Below are 18,389 nucleotides of genomic sequence, written 5' to 3'. Positions count from 1 at the left end.
TGCAGCCCTCACAAACATGCTTGACAGGTGCCTCAAGCTTAGGCAAAGAAGACACCATTTCAGATTTCTGCAGGCGCAGCAAACTTGCAAAATTCAGATGACCAAAACGTGCATGCCACAGTTTTGCATCTGAAATAGCCTGCGTATCCATAATAGCACATGCTGAATCCTCTACACATTTGCCATTCATATTGAGCTTATACAGCCCTCGACATAGTGAACCAGATGCTACAATGATGTCACCACAAGAGAGATCATGAACAGTACATCTGTCATCCACAAATTTTACAACCAAACCTGTTTTGGCAAATGCGGAGACTGACAGCAGATTCTTTTTGATCCCTGGCACATACAATGCATCAAAAAGTGTAAAGGTGTTGCCATTTGCAACATTCAGCACAATCTGTCCAACTCCTTCAACGGGATAAGAGGAGTTATTGGCACAAGTGACAGTATTCCCTGTGGGAGCAGACTCAAGGAAAGTGAATAAACTTCGCTGCGAGGTGATATGTTTAGTGGCACCACTGTCAAAGTACCATACATCTGAATCTACTGCAGACATACATGTGTCATGCAAAGATGGGTCATAACTGCACTGCGCATTGAATGCCCATTCTGTATCTAGCACAACATTAGCAGATTCATTGTTAGAAGGAGAGGCATCTGCAACAGCCATACCAGCCTCTTTCTTCTTAGCCTCTTTCGCAGCCAGCTTAGGACACGCTTTGATGACATGATCATTTCCCTTACAGTACTTGCAAAACGTCTTCTGTTTGTCACCCTTCTTCTCATCTTTGTCTTCCTTCTTTGGTTGCGCAGCATTTGCAGATTTCTGCTTACTAGAAGAAAAGCCAGCTTTACCTTTCCCGCTTCTCTGACTAGCAACGAAAGCTTGATCTGCGACACGCATAATATTCCTGTTTTGCCTTGACTGGTCTTCTTGCAGCAAAACAGAAACTAACTCCTCAAATGATAAGGCATTGGGATTGCCTTTCATCATCAAGCGAAGAGTGGAAGCAAAACCCTGATAAGAATCTGGTAGACCATTCAAAACAGTCTGCACAAGTGAACTGTCTGACAGGATTTCATCTGCAGAAATGAGCTGCTCTTTGAAATCCTTGATCTTTGTCAAAAAGCTATCCATAGAATCACCTTCGTTCATATGCTCACTCTCCAACTGTTTTCGGAGATAAGCAACACGAGCCTCATTTCTTGCCTGATACAATGTGGCAAGTACATCCCAAGCATCCTTAGAAGTCCTGCAGGAGCGAATATGTGGGATAATGGTACGTTTGACAGACAGCGCAATCAAGGCATGAGCCTGCGCATCTCTACCATCCCAACGAATCTGCTCTGCTGAAAGTGGTGGTTCTCGAACAGCTGCTACAGCACTTGTGCCTGCACCATCATCAACAGTACCTGTTTCTGATGTGTTTGCAGCATTCCCAGCCACAATAGGACGTGCATCAATACCCTGCACAATGTTCCATAACCCCTTTGCTACCAATACATGTCGCATCATATATGCCCACAATGGATAGTTGGTGCCATCCAACTTATCCTCAGCAGCCAACATGCGGAATACATCATTGTTGTCAGCCATGGCCAATGACTGTACTACTAGATGTAAATGCTGTCTGTAAGAGGTAAACCTGTATAAAATCGACCTGTGCTATGTAGCACAGCCCAAAACAGACGAATGGGCACCTGTCCTGCAGATTTTAATCTTGACAGAAAATCTGCACAGTAGGACGATTTTGCCTGCGAAGTACTTGGAATGCAAAAACGGAGGGCGAAATGACTTCAGATCAAAATTCTGAAACGACCGAGCCCTATGGGCTTGCCCACGGCATATACTAACCTGCAGACGCTCGTGAAACCTCGTCGCAATCAGAGGAGATGAAGCGGCAGGTGCCGGTGATGCTGCCCGGGAGGAGGAAGCCTGCTCTGATACCAATTGTTGGAATTAGGGTTGCAGGAATGCACACACAACTTCAAGAAGATGAGGAAGCTTGAGCACAACACAGTAGTGTATTATGAGTGCCAAAAATGAAAGATAACAAGCCCTAGAAGATAATGGGCGTATATACAATGCACGGGGAAAAAAACCTCCTAGTGAGGGAAAAAGTGCCCCGGCGGTCCTAAGTGTGTTCACACACATCACTACTATAATATGGTAACAAGAATCATCGCAAAGGACCATCTGCTCTTGCCTCCATCTAGGCATTAGGAGCTTTCCCTAGGATAAGTTGGATGGCACCAACTATCCATTGTGGGCATATATGATGCGACAATTCCAATGTGACAACGGAGTGAGAGCACGACGGACGAGGTAGCGCACACAATGGTGGGGGGGGTAGAGAGCTTGAGTTCCTTGCACTACCACTCCTCTTTTCTGCTTCTTTGGAAATCAGCAATTTTCCCATAGTTGGAGGCCTCTAGTAGATTGGACTATTATTTGCTAGCGAAGGCACAAAGGACATGCCCCACAAGGACGTCACTAGGTGAACACCGTACACAACTGTTAGAGAACCAACACAGTCGTTAGAGAAGCACACGATGGAGATGTGCCCACTTTAGATAAATATATTTACATAGACAATCAAATAATGAACGAAAAAGAATCAAAACACACAACAATGTAGTCAAGCATCATCCCTTCATACACATGCATGTAAAATTTGATATTCCATAGCACAAATATTCTTCCACAAAAAAAACCTTAACCTTGACATTACTTGACATAACAATAATACTTTAAGTGAAACAAACATCACCACTACGCGTTGATTAATCAACATGATAATCATTATATTAATCACAAGAAACAAAATAATTATATGCTTTTGAAGTATAATTGCTCTATTTCTTCGTACATAGCTCTACGAAATTCTCATCAGCTCAACTTTCTAAATTGAGAGTTCTCTTTTCTAAGAGAGAGAGAGAGAGAGAGAGAGAGAGAGAGAGAGAGAGGTATTAACGTCGGTAGAATGCAACACAAGGGCATATACGACCAACAGTGGGACTTGAACTCGAGAGAGAGGCACATTTCCTAATGATTATTTATTTTGGGGAGGACTATGCCCTCTCTCGCCATACCTTATGTATGGTCTTTTTGTTATCACGTCGTACCAACAGTGCTCAAATGTCACTACATTCTTTTCATACAAGTTTCACTCAAAACGACGCATATTCAGATAAGTAGCTCAACTTACTGTTAATAAATATGCTCAATTTTTATTTCTAACACTTAGTCCAAATATAATTTGCAGTAACAAATTGCTTTGCTCCATCACTTGCAACAAAACCATTATTAGTTGACCTCATGCTAGTCTCAATCCATTCCATATTGTCCTTGTTTGTACGACTACATGAGCGAACTATAAGATAAGAGAGAGATGGTTCAAAGTAGAAGGTAAACACCTCCTGCCTCATTCCCTTTATAAACTTTGCACAAGAAAGAATAGGTCGAGTACATTCTGCAATTAATGCAGAGACTCTCAATACAAGGGAAGCCAAGCTTGAAATGCAGCTTCTTCTATGGCACAATAATTCTCACATGCCCATATGGAGCACAATTGAAACCTTCAAGGCAATCTGCTGGGGATCACAATCACAATACAGGCTAAAGAAAAATCAGGTCATTTTAGTGTTACAACAAGAAGAGGTATCCCATTCTGGCACAATAATTGTGGCTTGCTTGGGATTTGAGCGAGAACACTTATTATACCCATTAACCCATCCAAGAAACTAAACACTTCTCTGGTTTAGTGGCGAGAACTTACATATTATATATGTGCATCTAGCTCACACTTCACGTCATATGATTCGCCTGAATACCCAACGCAACAGCAGCCGATTCCACATGTTGTAGGAGATAATTGTAGATTTTCTTCCTCAACCGAGCCACGGTTTCCACCAACTCAATATCACTTGCCTCTTCTTTCCCAGTACCCACTTGATCTAGCCAGTCATTTACCCTTTTCAACTGTGATAGCATAGCTGCAATTTGAGTTTTATCCTGTTGTGCAGGTTTTGATACAGAGGCATCCACAACACCTTCAATCGCATCGGAAACCTGAAACCCATTGTCTAGTGCCTCCTCTAGAAACCTCAAAAACCAGCTCTGAGATTCTCTTCGGAGCTTATTTGCAAGCTCTGCAGTTTCCTGCAAGCCATTCCCCTTGACACAACCCACGACAAGAGGCACGGGTGGATCCTGAGCATGGGAGTCACGATCAGTTTTGTTTGTGGGTTTTACGCTCAGTATCTTGGATGAAACCCCGTTTGATAATCGACTCAAAGTTGGTGCTGGCGTCTTTGTATTATCAGCAGCTACTTCGCTTGCACTCGTGCTCTTTCTCTCATTTCCAATATGGGGGCTTGATGGCTGCAGCCCATTGTTTTGTGAAGGGATAACCAAAGTAGCCCCTTTTTTTGAAGGCAAAGCACTAAATGTTGCACTGCTTACTTGAGTTCCTGAGGCTCTCTCCAGCACCAACATTGCCCGACTGCCACCAGAGACGTTTCCTTTGGCAAGATCTCTCTTGAAAGTCGTGTTGGTTGCACTGCACGTTTGTCTGCTCATTATTGAGAAGGCAGACATATCAGTTGACAAAGCTGCAGCCACCCACAAGTTTGCCTGTCTTGCTTTCTCCATAGAAATGTTTTGAAATTGCTCCAAATCTATGTGACTGGATTGAGCCCCATCCGCTTGTCCATACAAATTTTCCATACAAGCCAAAGCACCTGCAACAGCTGTGGCATGGACTAACACTTGTTGAAGCTCCAGGAACTCCTCGATGGAAGGCTGTGGATGCTCTACTTTTGCTGCAGAACATAGCTCAGCAAACATGCTACAAAGGGCCAGTCAAAAAACAACTACAGTTAGAAACAGTTGTAAATCTATACAAAACCCCAAACAGTGGGGCAAGCTTGAAACCAAGAAGCAAGCACTCATTAGTTTGTCTACAGCAATACGCGTCCTATAGGCATCTGCAAGACAACCAAAAACCGTGAAGTAATCAACTTTAGGCTTTTTAACATACCAGGCCTCATATGGAGTAATGGTTTTCAATGCTTTTGTACGGCATCTGTTCAAAACATATGTAGCACACATGATTGCCTTCATCTAGAATTTATGAGGTAAACCCTTGCCCTTGACCATACATCTGGCCTTCCATCACGGACTTGTTCTTCCTTTCTATAACACCATTCTATTGGATGTGTATGGCATGGTACACTATGCTAAAATGCCTTTTTCAGCCAAGATGCTTTGAAAGCATCAGACATACAATAACCCCCTCTGTATGTACAGAGTGTTTGCACTTTGCAACCTGTTTCATTTTCAGTCCTTGAAACGTAATGCTGAAAACAACCTCCGATTTTGCTTTCAAAGGGTATACCCAAGAAAATCTGGAGTAATCATCTACAAATGTTACAAAGTACATATTCTTTCCAAGTGATGGTGTCTTCATAGGACCGCATACATCATTGTGTATGAGTTGTAATTTCCGATCAGCTCTCATCGAACCATCCTTTGGGAAAGCATTATGATGCATTTTGCCAAGAATGCATTCCTCACATCCATGTCTTGGAGGTAGTTCAACATGTAGCATGTCATGCACCATTTGTTGCTACTGTAAGAGCATAGACTACCATACTTCACATTCCCAAACCTAGCATGCCACAACTCCACCTTTCTTTTTTTCCTTCCGGGAAAAAGATCCTTCTATTAGTTAATTAAAAACAGCCACGAAGGGCTTGATACAACCTAGCCTCCATGTACGGGGAGGGGAAACAAGTAATCAAGAGGTGCCACAACTCCGCCTCTTGCATGGCAAGAGTAGATGTAATAACCACACAAACATCATGTGCTCTCTTTTCAACACTATTCAAAACTATCAAAAGATAGAGTCCATGGTAGAGTGTTCCAGAAGTGACTATCACATAGTCCTTTTCTCAGTTTCTCACTATGCATCTGCCATCCTCAAAATTGACAACAAACCGTCTTTGAGCAAAAGATGACACTGACAACAAATTCTTCTTAATCCTAGACACGTAAAATATATCTGTCAAGCATGAATCTATATCATCAGCTGCTATGAGTACAATCTCACCAATGCCTTTCACAGGATAAGAATTATAGGCACTGTGAGGACCTTCTAGAGAGAGAGAGAGAGAGAGAGAGAGAGAGAGAGAGGATGAAAAGGGAAGCTTCATGAGCAGTAGAGATAAAATAAGCCACAAAGTCAAGTACAAGCATCATAGTCACCAGAAACGGGAAACGGAAACAGAAACGGCACACCCCTCGGAAACGAAAACGGCAACCGTGGGAAACGAAAACGGCTAGGAAACAGCACATATACTTGATAAATTAAACTATAGAACCAAAACCTAGTAATTACAAACCCAACAGCGAGACTTTCTCAAATTTGCATAAAGGACACCTCAAGATGAAGTCAATTTCTTGTTGAATTAAGAATAGAAAGTACAATGCAAATACATCAACCAAATTTGGAACTCATGAGTAGACTCAAACTTGCGAGAGATGCACATTGTCTAAGCCCAAATCATCATAATCTAGAAAGTCGTTGGAGCCGCTATCCCCTGCTTCGCCCAAAGTAGCTATCGACGTAGGCGGTAAACTGGCATAGCCGACACACAGATCTTCGACATCACTTACTCTTGTTCATGCAGACTTATGTGGTCCTATGAGTACCACGTCTTTGAGTAAGGCGTTGTACATGCTCGTGATGGTGGATGACCTCTCCAAATTTTCTTGGGTTTTCTTTTTGAAGTCCAAGGATGAGGCTTTTCAGCACTTTTGTGATCAGAGGGTTGAGGTGGAAAAAGAGACCGGTTCTTCGGTCAAGGTTCTCAAGATTGATAGAGGGGGTGAGTTTACATCCCAGGAGTTTCTACAATATTGTAAGGATCATGGCATTCGGAGACAGCTTACTACAGCAAATACTCCATCACAGAATGGAGTTGCAGAGAGGAAGAATAGGACTATCATGGATATGGTCCGTGCTATGCTTGAGCACTCTTCTTTACCTCGACGTTTCTGGGCTGAGGCAATTTCTACTGCTGTCTATATTCAGAACAGGTCTCCTACTACTGCTCTTCCAGATAAAACTCCATATGAGGCTTTCCATGGTGGAAAGCCCTCTGTTGTTCATTTGCGAGTATTTGGTTGTTCGGCATATGTACATGTGCCTAAGGAGCATCACTCCAAGTTGGACTCGAAGTCTCAGCGCATGACTTTTCTCGGATATAGTTCTATGTCCAAGACATATCATATGTATGATCAACATGCCAGCAAAGTTGTTGTGAGCCGTGATGTGGTGTTCAACGAGACTCCTGCATCTTCTGAGGGAGGTGGTGAGCTTCTTCTTCCTCCGCCTCCCTTCTCCGCCACCTCCTTCTGTTACACCTCTAGCTGTGGATTCTCAGTCAAATGATGATGACTCTGCTCCTCCAGCGAGTTTGAATAGATCGGTGCCTCGATGGTCTTCTACTCCTCCGCCTGGTTCTCTCAGGCGATCTTCCAGAGTTTCAGGGAAACAAATTCATGAGGGCAACATGTTTGTTAACTATGCTCTTATGTCCTCCATTATTCATGGTCCTTCTTATCCCACTTCCGTGGACGAGGCTCTTCACATGAGACTTGGCGTCGTGCTATGCAGGCAAAGCTCAATGCTATTGAGCAGAATGGCACTTGGATTTTGGTACCTAGGCCACAACAGCGTAAGGTGATTGGTGTGCGGTGGATCTTCAAAACGGAGTATCGAGCTGATGGCAGCTTGGACAAGCAAAGGCGAGGTTGGTTGCCAAGGGCTATGCTCAGCGCCCTAGAGTCGACTTCGATGAGACCTTCGCTCCGACGGCCCGGATGACTACCATTCGTACCGTTCTTGCTCTTGCAGGACATCAGAGATGGCCCATATTCCAGATGGACGTCAAGTCGGCTTTCCTGAATGGAGAGCTTACACAAGAAGTGTATGTTAATCAGCCGCCAGGATTTGAGGTTCCAAGCAGACAGGACCAAGTGTACCGGCTGAAGAAAGCTTTGTATGGTCTGAAGCAGGCTCTGCAAGCTTGGTACCAGCGGATTGATGAGTTCTTTCCAGAAGCTTGGCTTGCGCCGTTCTCATGCAGATTCGAACCTTTATATCCTCCTTGAGAGGATGTTAGTTGTTATCATTGTGGTCTATGTTGATGACCTCATCTTTACAGGTTCTTATTCTGTAAGGATCCGTTCAGTCATGTATGCTTTGGAGACAGAGTTTGAGATGACGGATCTTGGCCTTCTACATTATTTTCTTGGCTTTGAGATTTGGTAAACCCCTAAGGGTATTTTCTTCTCTCAGCAAAAGTACACGTGGAATATTCTTGACAGGTTTCAGATGACTGCATGTAGACCAATATCTTCTCCTATGGATACTAGTGAGAAGCTTTCTCTTCTTGATGCTTCTCCAAGGATTGATGATCAGGGACAATATCAAGTTCTCGTTGGTTGTTTGGTATGGTTGACCTACCCCCGATTGGACATTTGTTTCGCAGTCAACTTACTCTTCATGGATGGTCTAATTCAGATTGGGCTGCAGATCCAGATACTCGGCGTTCAACCACTGGTTGTGTTTTCACTTGGGTCAGGAGCCATTTCATGGAGCAGTAAAAACCAGCATATTGTAGCGCTTTCCTCTACAGAGGCGGAGTGTCTTGCAATTTGTTATGCTGCATGTGAGGCAATTTGGTTGCGGAGATTATTGGGAGAACTTGACTTTCCTCCTACCAGATCTACTCTTCTTTGGTGTGACAATCAAAGTTGCATCGCCATCGCCAAGAACCCTATGTTTCATGCTCATACCAAACACATTGAGATTCAGTATCACTATGTTCGTGAACAGGTTCTTGCTGGAGATTTGCATTTGGAGTATTGTCCTTCAGCAAAGAATGCAGCAAATTTATTGACTAAGCCAATGTCTCAGGCTTCCTTGGCACCTCATCTTCGGCTTCTCGGAGTTTGTACAGCGTCTAGTGCCGAGAGGGGGTGTTAGCATGTTCATCCCCATATTCTGCCCATTATTGTGTCCACATTTGATCCCTTTTATGGCCCTTGGTTGTGGGCTAGCCACCCCTATTTTTCCCTATTTTCTTGGTATTTTTCATAGGTCGGGTGACTCATCTCCAGTCGGTCAGCTCCTGTTTGTCCAATCGGCCACCTCTTTTGTTCCAGTCGGCCTGCCCTCATGACCTATATATAGGTGGGCTAGCCTCTTCACTTTTCAATGGTAATCTTTTGTATCCCTCACTTATGAGACCTTTCATGTCTCTTGCTCGCGATTGCTTTCATTGCAGTATATTCAGCTTTGTTGCTTCATATCTCTCTCTCTCTTGCACATCTCAGATCAACACACTCTAGTGCTTATCTTGCTTCCGCTCTATGCACTCTTTCAGAAGCAGGACGGGTTGAACAACTGGCAGAGAAAGCCAAACGCAAGGCCAAAGAGGAGCAACTACGGATAGAGCTCGAAGCAAAGACGAACCACGAGCAACAGGCCCAAGAAGACTTGAGGGACCAATTCCAACAAACACTGCGGACTCTGGTAACTTCTTAATTGGTGAACAAGTCAACAAATTTCTAAGGCGTAAGATTGCAAGAAGGCTAACATGTTGCAACAAGCAATCCACAAAAAACACCACATCCATGACAGCACCTCAAATGGAGAAAAACAGTTTTTTTTCAACCTAGAAGCCCATCATAGTAGAGGGCCTTTGATATCTTTTGGTGTCCTTTGAAGATTGTGAATACATTTGAGGCCTTTCCTAACATGAATAAGATGTTGGACATGGAAATAAGTAGAAGTACCTATTTGAAGCAAAAGAGTTGGTGCCACAATGCTAGCGTTTTGGTGGTGAAATGCCTTGGTGGTCCCACTTGGTACATGGTTGATAGGGAATGAAACAAAAATTGCACCTAGCAACAAGCACTTTGAAAGGAGCTCCAACCAGTTGATCACCCTCAAGCATATCTCACTCTCACTCTCACTTTCTCATTCACATTCTCAATTGCACTCTCATTCACACTCTCAATTGCACTCTCATTCTCATTCACACTTGAATAATCTCCCCTCTACAAAGGTTTGATTCATAGTCTCCTCCTTAGCCTTACCAAAGCATGTGTCATTAGGTCTTGCCTTTGAGTCACAAATGCAATTTTTTAAAATTTAAAAGTCCCGTACCGGTACCGTTTTTTCATACCTGACAACTATGTTTGGACCCCAGAGTTATAATAGAGCTTTGACTCTTGCACAGACCACCAAATGATGCTCAATGGAGGCAAGCCCAAGACCACTCCAGTCACCCCCAAACCACAATAGCACCAAACGCAGACCACCCAACAAAACCAAGCGTCTACCCAACATTCACATCCAACAACAAAGACCAGCAGAAGAAGGGCCAGAATAGCTCTTCTACTGGGAAGGAGCGACAAGATGGACCCAAGAAGACACCTGAAGAAAAGATCAAGAAGGGCCTTACCAAAGGATTCCTACAGTCAGATGAGAAGGAGCAATACTTCAAAGAGAACCGTTGTTTTTTCTGCCACCACACAGGACATGCAAAGAAGGATTGTTCTAAATGGCAAGCGGCAAGCAACAAGCCTCTATAGTGGCTACCGCCACAGCTATACCACCCCCTCCACTCCCGCCCTCAACCACCAACGCAGTTCACCTCTTGCCCGCTTTGAAGTTTGAATACAATACCCACAGTGGTATTCGATGATAAGCAAGATGGCGGAGTTGAAGAGCGTCAGAAAGGACTTATCAACGCTTATGGCACAATGAAGTAGCAACAATTTATTGTTCTCTTCGACATGGCCAGTTCAGAAGATGCCATCTCTCCATAGTTGGCGACCAAGATGAGATGTGCCCTAGTGCCTTATCATTTGGACGTGGACGGGTTCACTCCCGGCCTGCGTACCCATATCTCCCAAAAAGCTCAACAATTCACCAAGCTAATTGAGTTTTACAATTTCTCAATCATGAAAGGAGATTAAGAAATCATGGAAATCTCATCGATCTTTTTTTGGATGGGAAAGGGTCCAAAGCTCCTGAAAGACAACTTTGGGCATCGCTTGCCCACCTACTTCAACCTTTGCTTCATAATCCGAAGCTCTGGCCACCTATATAGCCAAAGGACTTGAGCAATTCGTTGCGCTCATGCTCCCATTCATGGGCGCCCTTCTGCTTATCTTCGAGTTCCCGACTAATAATTGCTCCAACTGAAGCACTAGGATTTGAAGAACTAGGGGCAGCCACTGGGGTATGTGTGGGAGTTGGGCTCACCACGGAAGCTATGGAGGCAGCGGCGGCGGTCTTTGGAGTCTTCTTAGGACACTCCCGAGAAGTATGTCCTTTTGTTTGACAAAAGAAACATCTACCCTCCTTCTTGTACTGATAAAGCTCCTCAGCACTCAACTTGCCACCTGTATTGCCTGCCATTGCTTTTTGGTCTGGAGTAAGCTTAGACGCATTGTTCGAGTTCTTGGAGCCAAAGGCTCCCGTGCTCTGTCCTGGGGAAGACCCCGTCTGGTTCTGGCCTTTTCCCCCGTGGTTGGCCTAAACATATGCACCTCCCACTGGGTTTGCGTGTCGAGGCTATACAAAAATTGCCCTTTCTTGTCCAAATCAGATAAGCCTGATTGCAAACATAAAGTCGAAATTCTATTGGCAAACTGAAGGACTGGTTGCGCGTTCTGACGCGCTCCCCTGAACTCGTCTTCGAGTCGCTCAAGGTAGTGGGACGGTAGAAACCACTGCTTAAGGTCGCGAACAAACTTGTCCCACACATAAGCTACCGTACCTAATCTGGTGTGGACATGAGCCCACTGAGTCCAACAAGGAATGGCCTCACCTTCCAAGTACCAACTGGCTAAGATCACTCTGTCAGTATCTGTCTTTCTAACTGCGGCAAAGTAAGCTTCAAACTGATGCAACCATGAATAAAGAGTTGTGGGTCGAGTTTACCATTATACTTACTGAAGTTCATTTTCTCGGAAAAATGATTGGAGAGCGCCGCTGGTGTCAATCTGGCGTCCAAAGCAATAAGGTAACGCTCATGTTCCACACGTCGCATGGATTCGTCTTCACATTGTCAGATCTCCAATGCACACATCTGCAAGCAAAGAGCTCGACTGCGATCAGGACCCCGCGAGAGGGTCCCTGTGTCGAGGATCTGGAATCTGGGATACGGAAGGAGAGGGAGGAGGAGATGGAAAATGCGATGCTGGAGAATGGGTACGCTCTTCCAGAGCCAAGATCTGCGTTTTTGCTCTTCCAACTTGGTCGTCTGGTCTGCGATTGCTCGCATCATCTGCTAGAACATATCTGTAACACTCAAGCCTGGTGCCCTAGCTGGGCTACCCGGTGCACTCTGGTCCCAAGGTTCTTGGTCTCTCTCGTCGTCGAAGCTCGCCATGGCAGGAAAACGCACTTCCTTTCCAAACACTATGTGTGTGGGAGACATCCGAAGGCTTCCGAAGACTGAAAACCAACCGTCCTTCAAGGGACAGGAGTCACTTCGAAAGGGGTAGTCCACCAGCGTCTGAAAACCAACCACACGAGCGAGAAAAAATTCTGGTTTCTTTGCTGAATCTTTGCACTTGAAGTAGGCTCTGATACCACTGTTACATGCGGAAGCTTCGGGGGAGATCGGTAACTTCAATGCTCCGAAATCAGCACTCTTTTCGCGATGGAATTAACGCACAAAACCGAATGAAGATGTGCAGAAAAAGAGAGAGAGAGAGGGAGAGAGAAGAGGACATAGTATTGGGTCCCGAATACCCTCTGAAGGGCCCCCACCACGAATGGTGTATTTGCTTTATTAGAATGATGCAAATCTGAGAGAAAATACAGAAAAACTTGACCTTTCTTGGCTGAGATAACTCTGCCCTTGACCTGCAATCCTTCACCCCTTTGCGTTAGCAAATCCTTGGCTGTCCTGGCCCTTTGATTGCCTTAGCTCTTGGTGAATTATGAGATGAAAGAATGGATTGTGGGCCTTGGTATTTATAGTACTCCAGGATGACCAGTCGGCTGCCTTTAATGCAGTCGGCTGTCCCAAAATGGCTCCACAACTGAATATTACAGCATTAAATTATATTAAATGCTGCGCATGACTTAATCCATGGCTGGGCATTTATGCGCATGGGAGATAGGAGCTGGGCACTTAGGCGCCTGCTGTTCTGGAGGCTGGGCAGCCTGTATGGGCTGCCCCATACTTGCCCTACAGCCATCACAAGGCTTGTTGACCTGTCGGCTGCCCCTGGCATGCCCCTAGGGCTGTCCTACAGCCCTCCATGGCCTACCCATGGCTGGTGAGTACAGCCAGGGCCTTCCTGGCCCTCATGGGAGTGCTTTTACACTGTCCCCATGCCCACACAACTACTTGGGGTAGCCCTATGGGCTGGCCCCTTTCCTATAAGCAAACCCTAACTTATCTACAAAATGATCTGGCATCCAGTACCATACCAGATACAGATAATCACTGACATCATTCCAAAGGGAGACTCACAGCGCGGACTGGCACTGCTTCATGTGCAGGACGATGCACACCTGACCTTGGACTCATGTGCAGGACAATGCACACCTGACCTCGAACGACTGGGATGGAACCCTCGCTAACTCGTCCCGGACTGGGCTCACATGGGACTAGTTTACCATCTCAAGTCTTGCACCTTCTGTACAGATATGTCTACGTGGCATGATGCATCCAAGTGCAGGATGCACGTGACATCGACTACTCTTGAAAGTGTGCAAGTCCCAATCGATATCTAGTTGAAACTTGTGAAACCACCGAATTTCCAAAATTATGTCTGCACCTACAAAAGGGGCAACCATAAAATCGCACACAAACTCTATGCCCTGAATGACTAACTTAGCACTCTGCGCTTCAAACTTAATGCTCATCGTCGTGCTTGTGCTAAAACCCTCAACTTTCTTGTCCACTAAAGTCAAACAAAATGGGCTCGCCAAGCAGTCTATTCCGTGACCGCATCCTCCATGCTGTTGCTGTCAAATAAGACGACGACTCTCTGGCCACCTATGTAGCCAAAGGTCTTGAGCAATTCGTTACGCTCATACTCCTGGTCATGGATGCCCTTCTTCTTATCTTCGAGCTCCCAACTAACGATTGCACCAACCGAAGCATTGGGATCCGAGAAACTAGGGGCAACCGCTAGGGTCTGTGTGGAAGCTGGGCTCACCACGGAAGCCGTGGAGACTAGGGTGGTTGTCTATGGAGTGGTAATCTTCTTAGGACACTCCCTAGTGTTAGAAGTCATCTCCTGTCTATACCTATTTACCACGGTCTCTGTTGTGGGTGTGCCCGCCCTTTTAGGTGTTTTCTCATTTTTCCTCACTCCCCATATTTTTCCCCCACTTTTCCTATTTTTTCTGTGGCTTTGGTGGCAGTCCTGTGGTGGCAGGAGGACCTTGATCTTGGCCGATTGCATCTGTGTGTTTGCTGGAGGTGGCCGACTATATGTGACAGGTCATGGACACCTCTAATGCTGGCCGACACCCCCTGCAGCTGGCCAACTGGTGTTTATGCTGGTCGTGGAGATATAGAGCCTGTCAGCTGTCCCATGAGCAAGCCGACTGCAGTATTGGGGCCATATAAAATGGCCCCACAGCCCCTTGTGATTTTGTGTCTTGTATTTCCGGGATTTTGTGTATATAGAGTAGAGTTACACGCCTATCTCTCTCCTCCTCTTGTGATGTCTATTTTCTGCACTGTGCTTGCTCTCGTGTTTCCAGATTTTGTCATCATCTCCGCTGTGTATTCTGACATGGTATCAGAGCCCTAGGCTCTTGATAGTTCTCGGGAGTTGTGTGAGCAAGAGAGGGACTGTTACGTTGCTGATTGGTGGACTGTTCGGGACTGTTCGAGAAGAGGAGAAGCAAGAGGACGGCGAGCTGATTTGCTGGACAGCCACTTGCAAGTGTAAGTTCTTCTTTGTTCCCACCCACCCTCCCTTTTTCAGTTACATGCCCGAAATGGCAGAATTATTAGAGATGGCTGAGAAGCATGTGAAGATCCCAACACTCCCCACATTCCCGATGGACCATCAGTTGGACGGGAACAACTACGGCATATGGAAGGTTATGATGGAATCTGTTCTGGAGTCATACGACCTTGCTGATTTCATCGTTGTTGGGGTTCCACGGCCGGAGGTAGAGGAAGGGGAGTTACCATTGATTTGTAAGGACCGGGAGGCACATGCACAGTTGTGGGATCGTGTCACCGCCAAGGTCCGTTCATTCATCTTCCTCAACTGCACACCGCAGGTAATCAATCATATCAAGCATATGACGCTGGGCAGAGGTATATGGCAGCATTTGGCTTCTCTTTATAACAGGGTATCACCCATGAAGAGGATTTCCTTGGAAGTACAGATGCGGGTTATGAGTCCTACAAAGTCATTGACGATGCGGGAGCACATTAACAAGCTACAGGCTCTTCAGCAGGAAGTTTTTCAGGCTGGGAAGGAGATACCATCGGAGGACATGGCCATAACGTTGCTGTCGCATTTTCCCTCTCATTACTCAGCATTCTACTCGTCTTTGATTACCGGTGGCAGGCTCAGCACAATTACATGGGAGGAGCTTGTGCCCATGGTCTTGGACCAGGAGGAACGATTCACGAACCCTCCTCAGGGTGGAGGTTTGGAGGCCTTAACTACCCAACGGTCAAAAGACCGGGATAACAACAAGGGCAAAGGGAAGGCTTCATGGGAGAAGTCTTCTGAGAAGATGTCCGACTTAGACCGCGAGAAACTAAAGGCAGAGAGAACCTGTAATGATTGTGGCGAGAAAGGCCACTATTGGAGGCAGTGTCCCAAGCGGAACACCGAGAAGGGTGAAGACTCCTCAGCAGCAATCATGAAGACTCCAGCTTTTGTGCACCTGGAGGTGATGGACACCGATGTTTCATTTTCTTCAGGCAGGGAGACTCGCCGCTACGGATACTCGAGATTCTAGACAGTGGTGCTTCCAGGCACATGACTCCTTTCCGTTCAGATTTACAAGATCTCTGCAGGTATTTTGGTCACATTCTTACTGGGGATACATCCACTATCCCAGTTCATAGTGAGGGCAAGTTGGAGATAATTCCCAATGGCAGAGGGGGGAAGCATTCCTCCCAGGTGTTGTATGTTCCGTCACTTGGTTTTCATCTATTGTCAGTGCATCACGTTTGCAAGACTGGCGTACGGGTGGAGTTTGATGAGCATTTTGTTGCTCTCCGGGACAAGGCAACAGACCAAGTAGTTTGGGAAGGCGGAGTGGAGAATGGAGTTTACAAGCTTTCAGCACTCTCTCCCCCAGGTCCTCAGTTTTGTGATGAGTGGCAGTCTGGTAATGGCCACTTAAGTGTGGATACACTGCAGGTGCAGGCTTTCCGGGACCAGATGGTGGATAGCTTGCCAGTTGATGGCAGCAGTAGGCAGGAACTTTCCAGTACAGATGTTGGTAGTTCTTGTATTCGTTAGTCAGAGGAAACTTTACAAGTAACTTATACTCTGATGTCTCATAGTATTCAGGACAAAGAACCTCCTGTTAGCTGAGGCAGTTCTTTCCACAGGGACCTATTGGAAAGCCAGGCAGGTGGCAGTTGATTACTTACAGAAGGAGATGGGTGTTACACATTCTCCAGGCTTTGTGGTTCCGGATTCAGTGGGGTTGGTTACAGGCTTCCGAAGGCCTTGAGTGGTCTTCAGCAGGTTTCCAGGACTTGGCATCCCACCGTAACAGTTGTTGATCCTTGTGAGCAGCATGGTGCCTCTTTGACTCGGAAGCAAAATGGTTCATTGATTTGGTTGATGGATACCAGATTGGACGGGAGCTTCCTGATGAGGCTGTTGAGCTCATGGTTGCAAATGAGTCTTTGGGAGGCAGGATTGCATATCTTGTGGTTTCTGCAGCATGCGAAGGATCTTGGATTCTTTTACACAGGAGAGAGATTGATGGATGGAGTCCGACTCTACGGTTGGAGTGACTCAGATTGGGGAGAAGATCCGAACACGAGGAGATCTACTTCCGGCTCAGGAGCAGTTTTATGGAGCAGTAAGAGGCAATCATCTATTGCCTTGTCGTCGACAGTGGCAGAGTACCGGGCTGCTTGTGGTGCTGCTTGTGAGGTGGTGAGGTTGCAGAGGTTACTTGGCAGGATTGGGTTTCCACTAGTGGAATCCTTGGTCATCCAGAGGCACTTTGTTCGTGAAAAGATCGTTGCTGATGACATCTTGCTAGAGTTCTGTTCGATGGAGGACAGTGCAGTGGACCTCTTCACGCAGTCGCTATCTGAGGCGTTGCTCCGGTGGCACTCCAGCTCCCTGGGGATGGTTCCATAGCCAGGAGCTGAGAGGGGATGTTAGAAGTCATCTCCTGTCTATACCTATTTACCAAGGCCTCTGTTGTGGGTGTGCCCGCCCTTGTAGGTGTTTTCTCATTTTTCCTCACTCCTCGTATTTTTTTCCATTTTTCCTATTTTTTATGTGGCTTGGGTGGCAGTCCTGTGGTGGCAGGAGGACCTTGATCTTGGCCGACTGCATCTGTGTGTTTGCTAGAGGTGGCCGACTGTATGTGACAAGTCATGGACACCTCTGATGCTGGCCGACTCCCCTTGCAGCTAGCCGATTGATGTTTATGCTGGTCGTGGAGATATAGAGCATGTCGGCTGTCCCATGAGCAGGCCGACTGCAGTATTGGGGCCATATAAAATGGCACCACAGTCCCTTGTCATTTTGTGCCTTGTATTTTCGGGATCTTGTGTATATAGAGCAGAGTTACACGCCTATCTCTCTCCTTCTCTTGTGATGTCTATTTTCTGCATTGTGCTTGCTCGTGTTTCCAGATTTTGTAATCATCTCTGCTGCGTATTCTGACACCTAGAAGTGTGTCCTTTTATTTGACAAAAGAAACACCTATCCTCCTTGTATTGAGTTGTCTCCTCAGCACTCAATTTGCTACCGGTCTTGCCTGCCTGAGCTTTCTAGTATGGAGTAAGCTTGGGCACATTGGTCAAGTTCTTGGAGCCACAGGCTTCCATGCTTTGTCCCCGGGAAGACCCCGTCTGGTTTTGGCGTTTTTCCCCCAAGGCAGTTGCCTTGGGAGTGGCAGGCTGAGAAGTCTTGGGCTTTCTGCCATTGTGCTTTATTTCGGCACTCTGCACAAGCAAGAGTGCGTCTGCGAAGGTGGCTAGCCTAAACATACGCACCTCCCACTCGATTTGCGTATCAAGGCCATAAAGGAACTGCCCTTTCTTGTCCTTGTCAGATAAGCCCAACTGCAAACATAAGTTTGAAATTTTAGTGGCAAACTGAA

General features: G+C 46.0%; 1 protein-coding gene across 1 annotated transcript in view; it reads right to left on the bottom strand.

The window, feature by feature from the left end:
• Window positions 1-3,399: 3,399 nt before the first annotated feature.
• Window positions 3,400-18,389, bottom strand: part of LOC147623395 (protein CORTICAL MICROTUBULE DISORDERING 2-like) — a 40,196-nt gene continuing 25,206 nt past the window's right edge. The window contains exon 4 of the mRNA XM_086821539.1: window positions 3,400-4,856. Within this exon, the coding sequence (XP_086677665.1) occupies window positions 3,815-4,856 (1,042 nt within the window). The 3' untranslated portion in view covers window positions 3,400-3,814. The remainder of the gene's footprint in view (window positions 4,857-18,389) is intronic.

This window comes from Cibotium barometz, chromosome 27 (assembly GCF_041138505.1).
Source record: "Cibotium barometz isolate CiBa-2024 chromosome 27, ASM4113850v1, whole genome shotgun sequence".
NCBI classification, from domain to species: domain Eukaryota; kingdom Viridiplantae; phylum Streptophyta; class Polypodiopsida; order Cyatheales; family Cibotiaceae; genus Cibotium; species Cibotium barometz.
The sequence above is the reverse complement of the archived record's forward strand: the minus strand, read 5'-3'. Positions and strand labels throughout refer to the sequence as shown.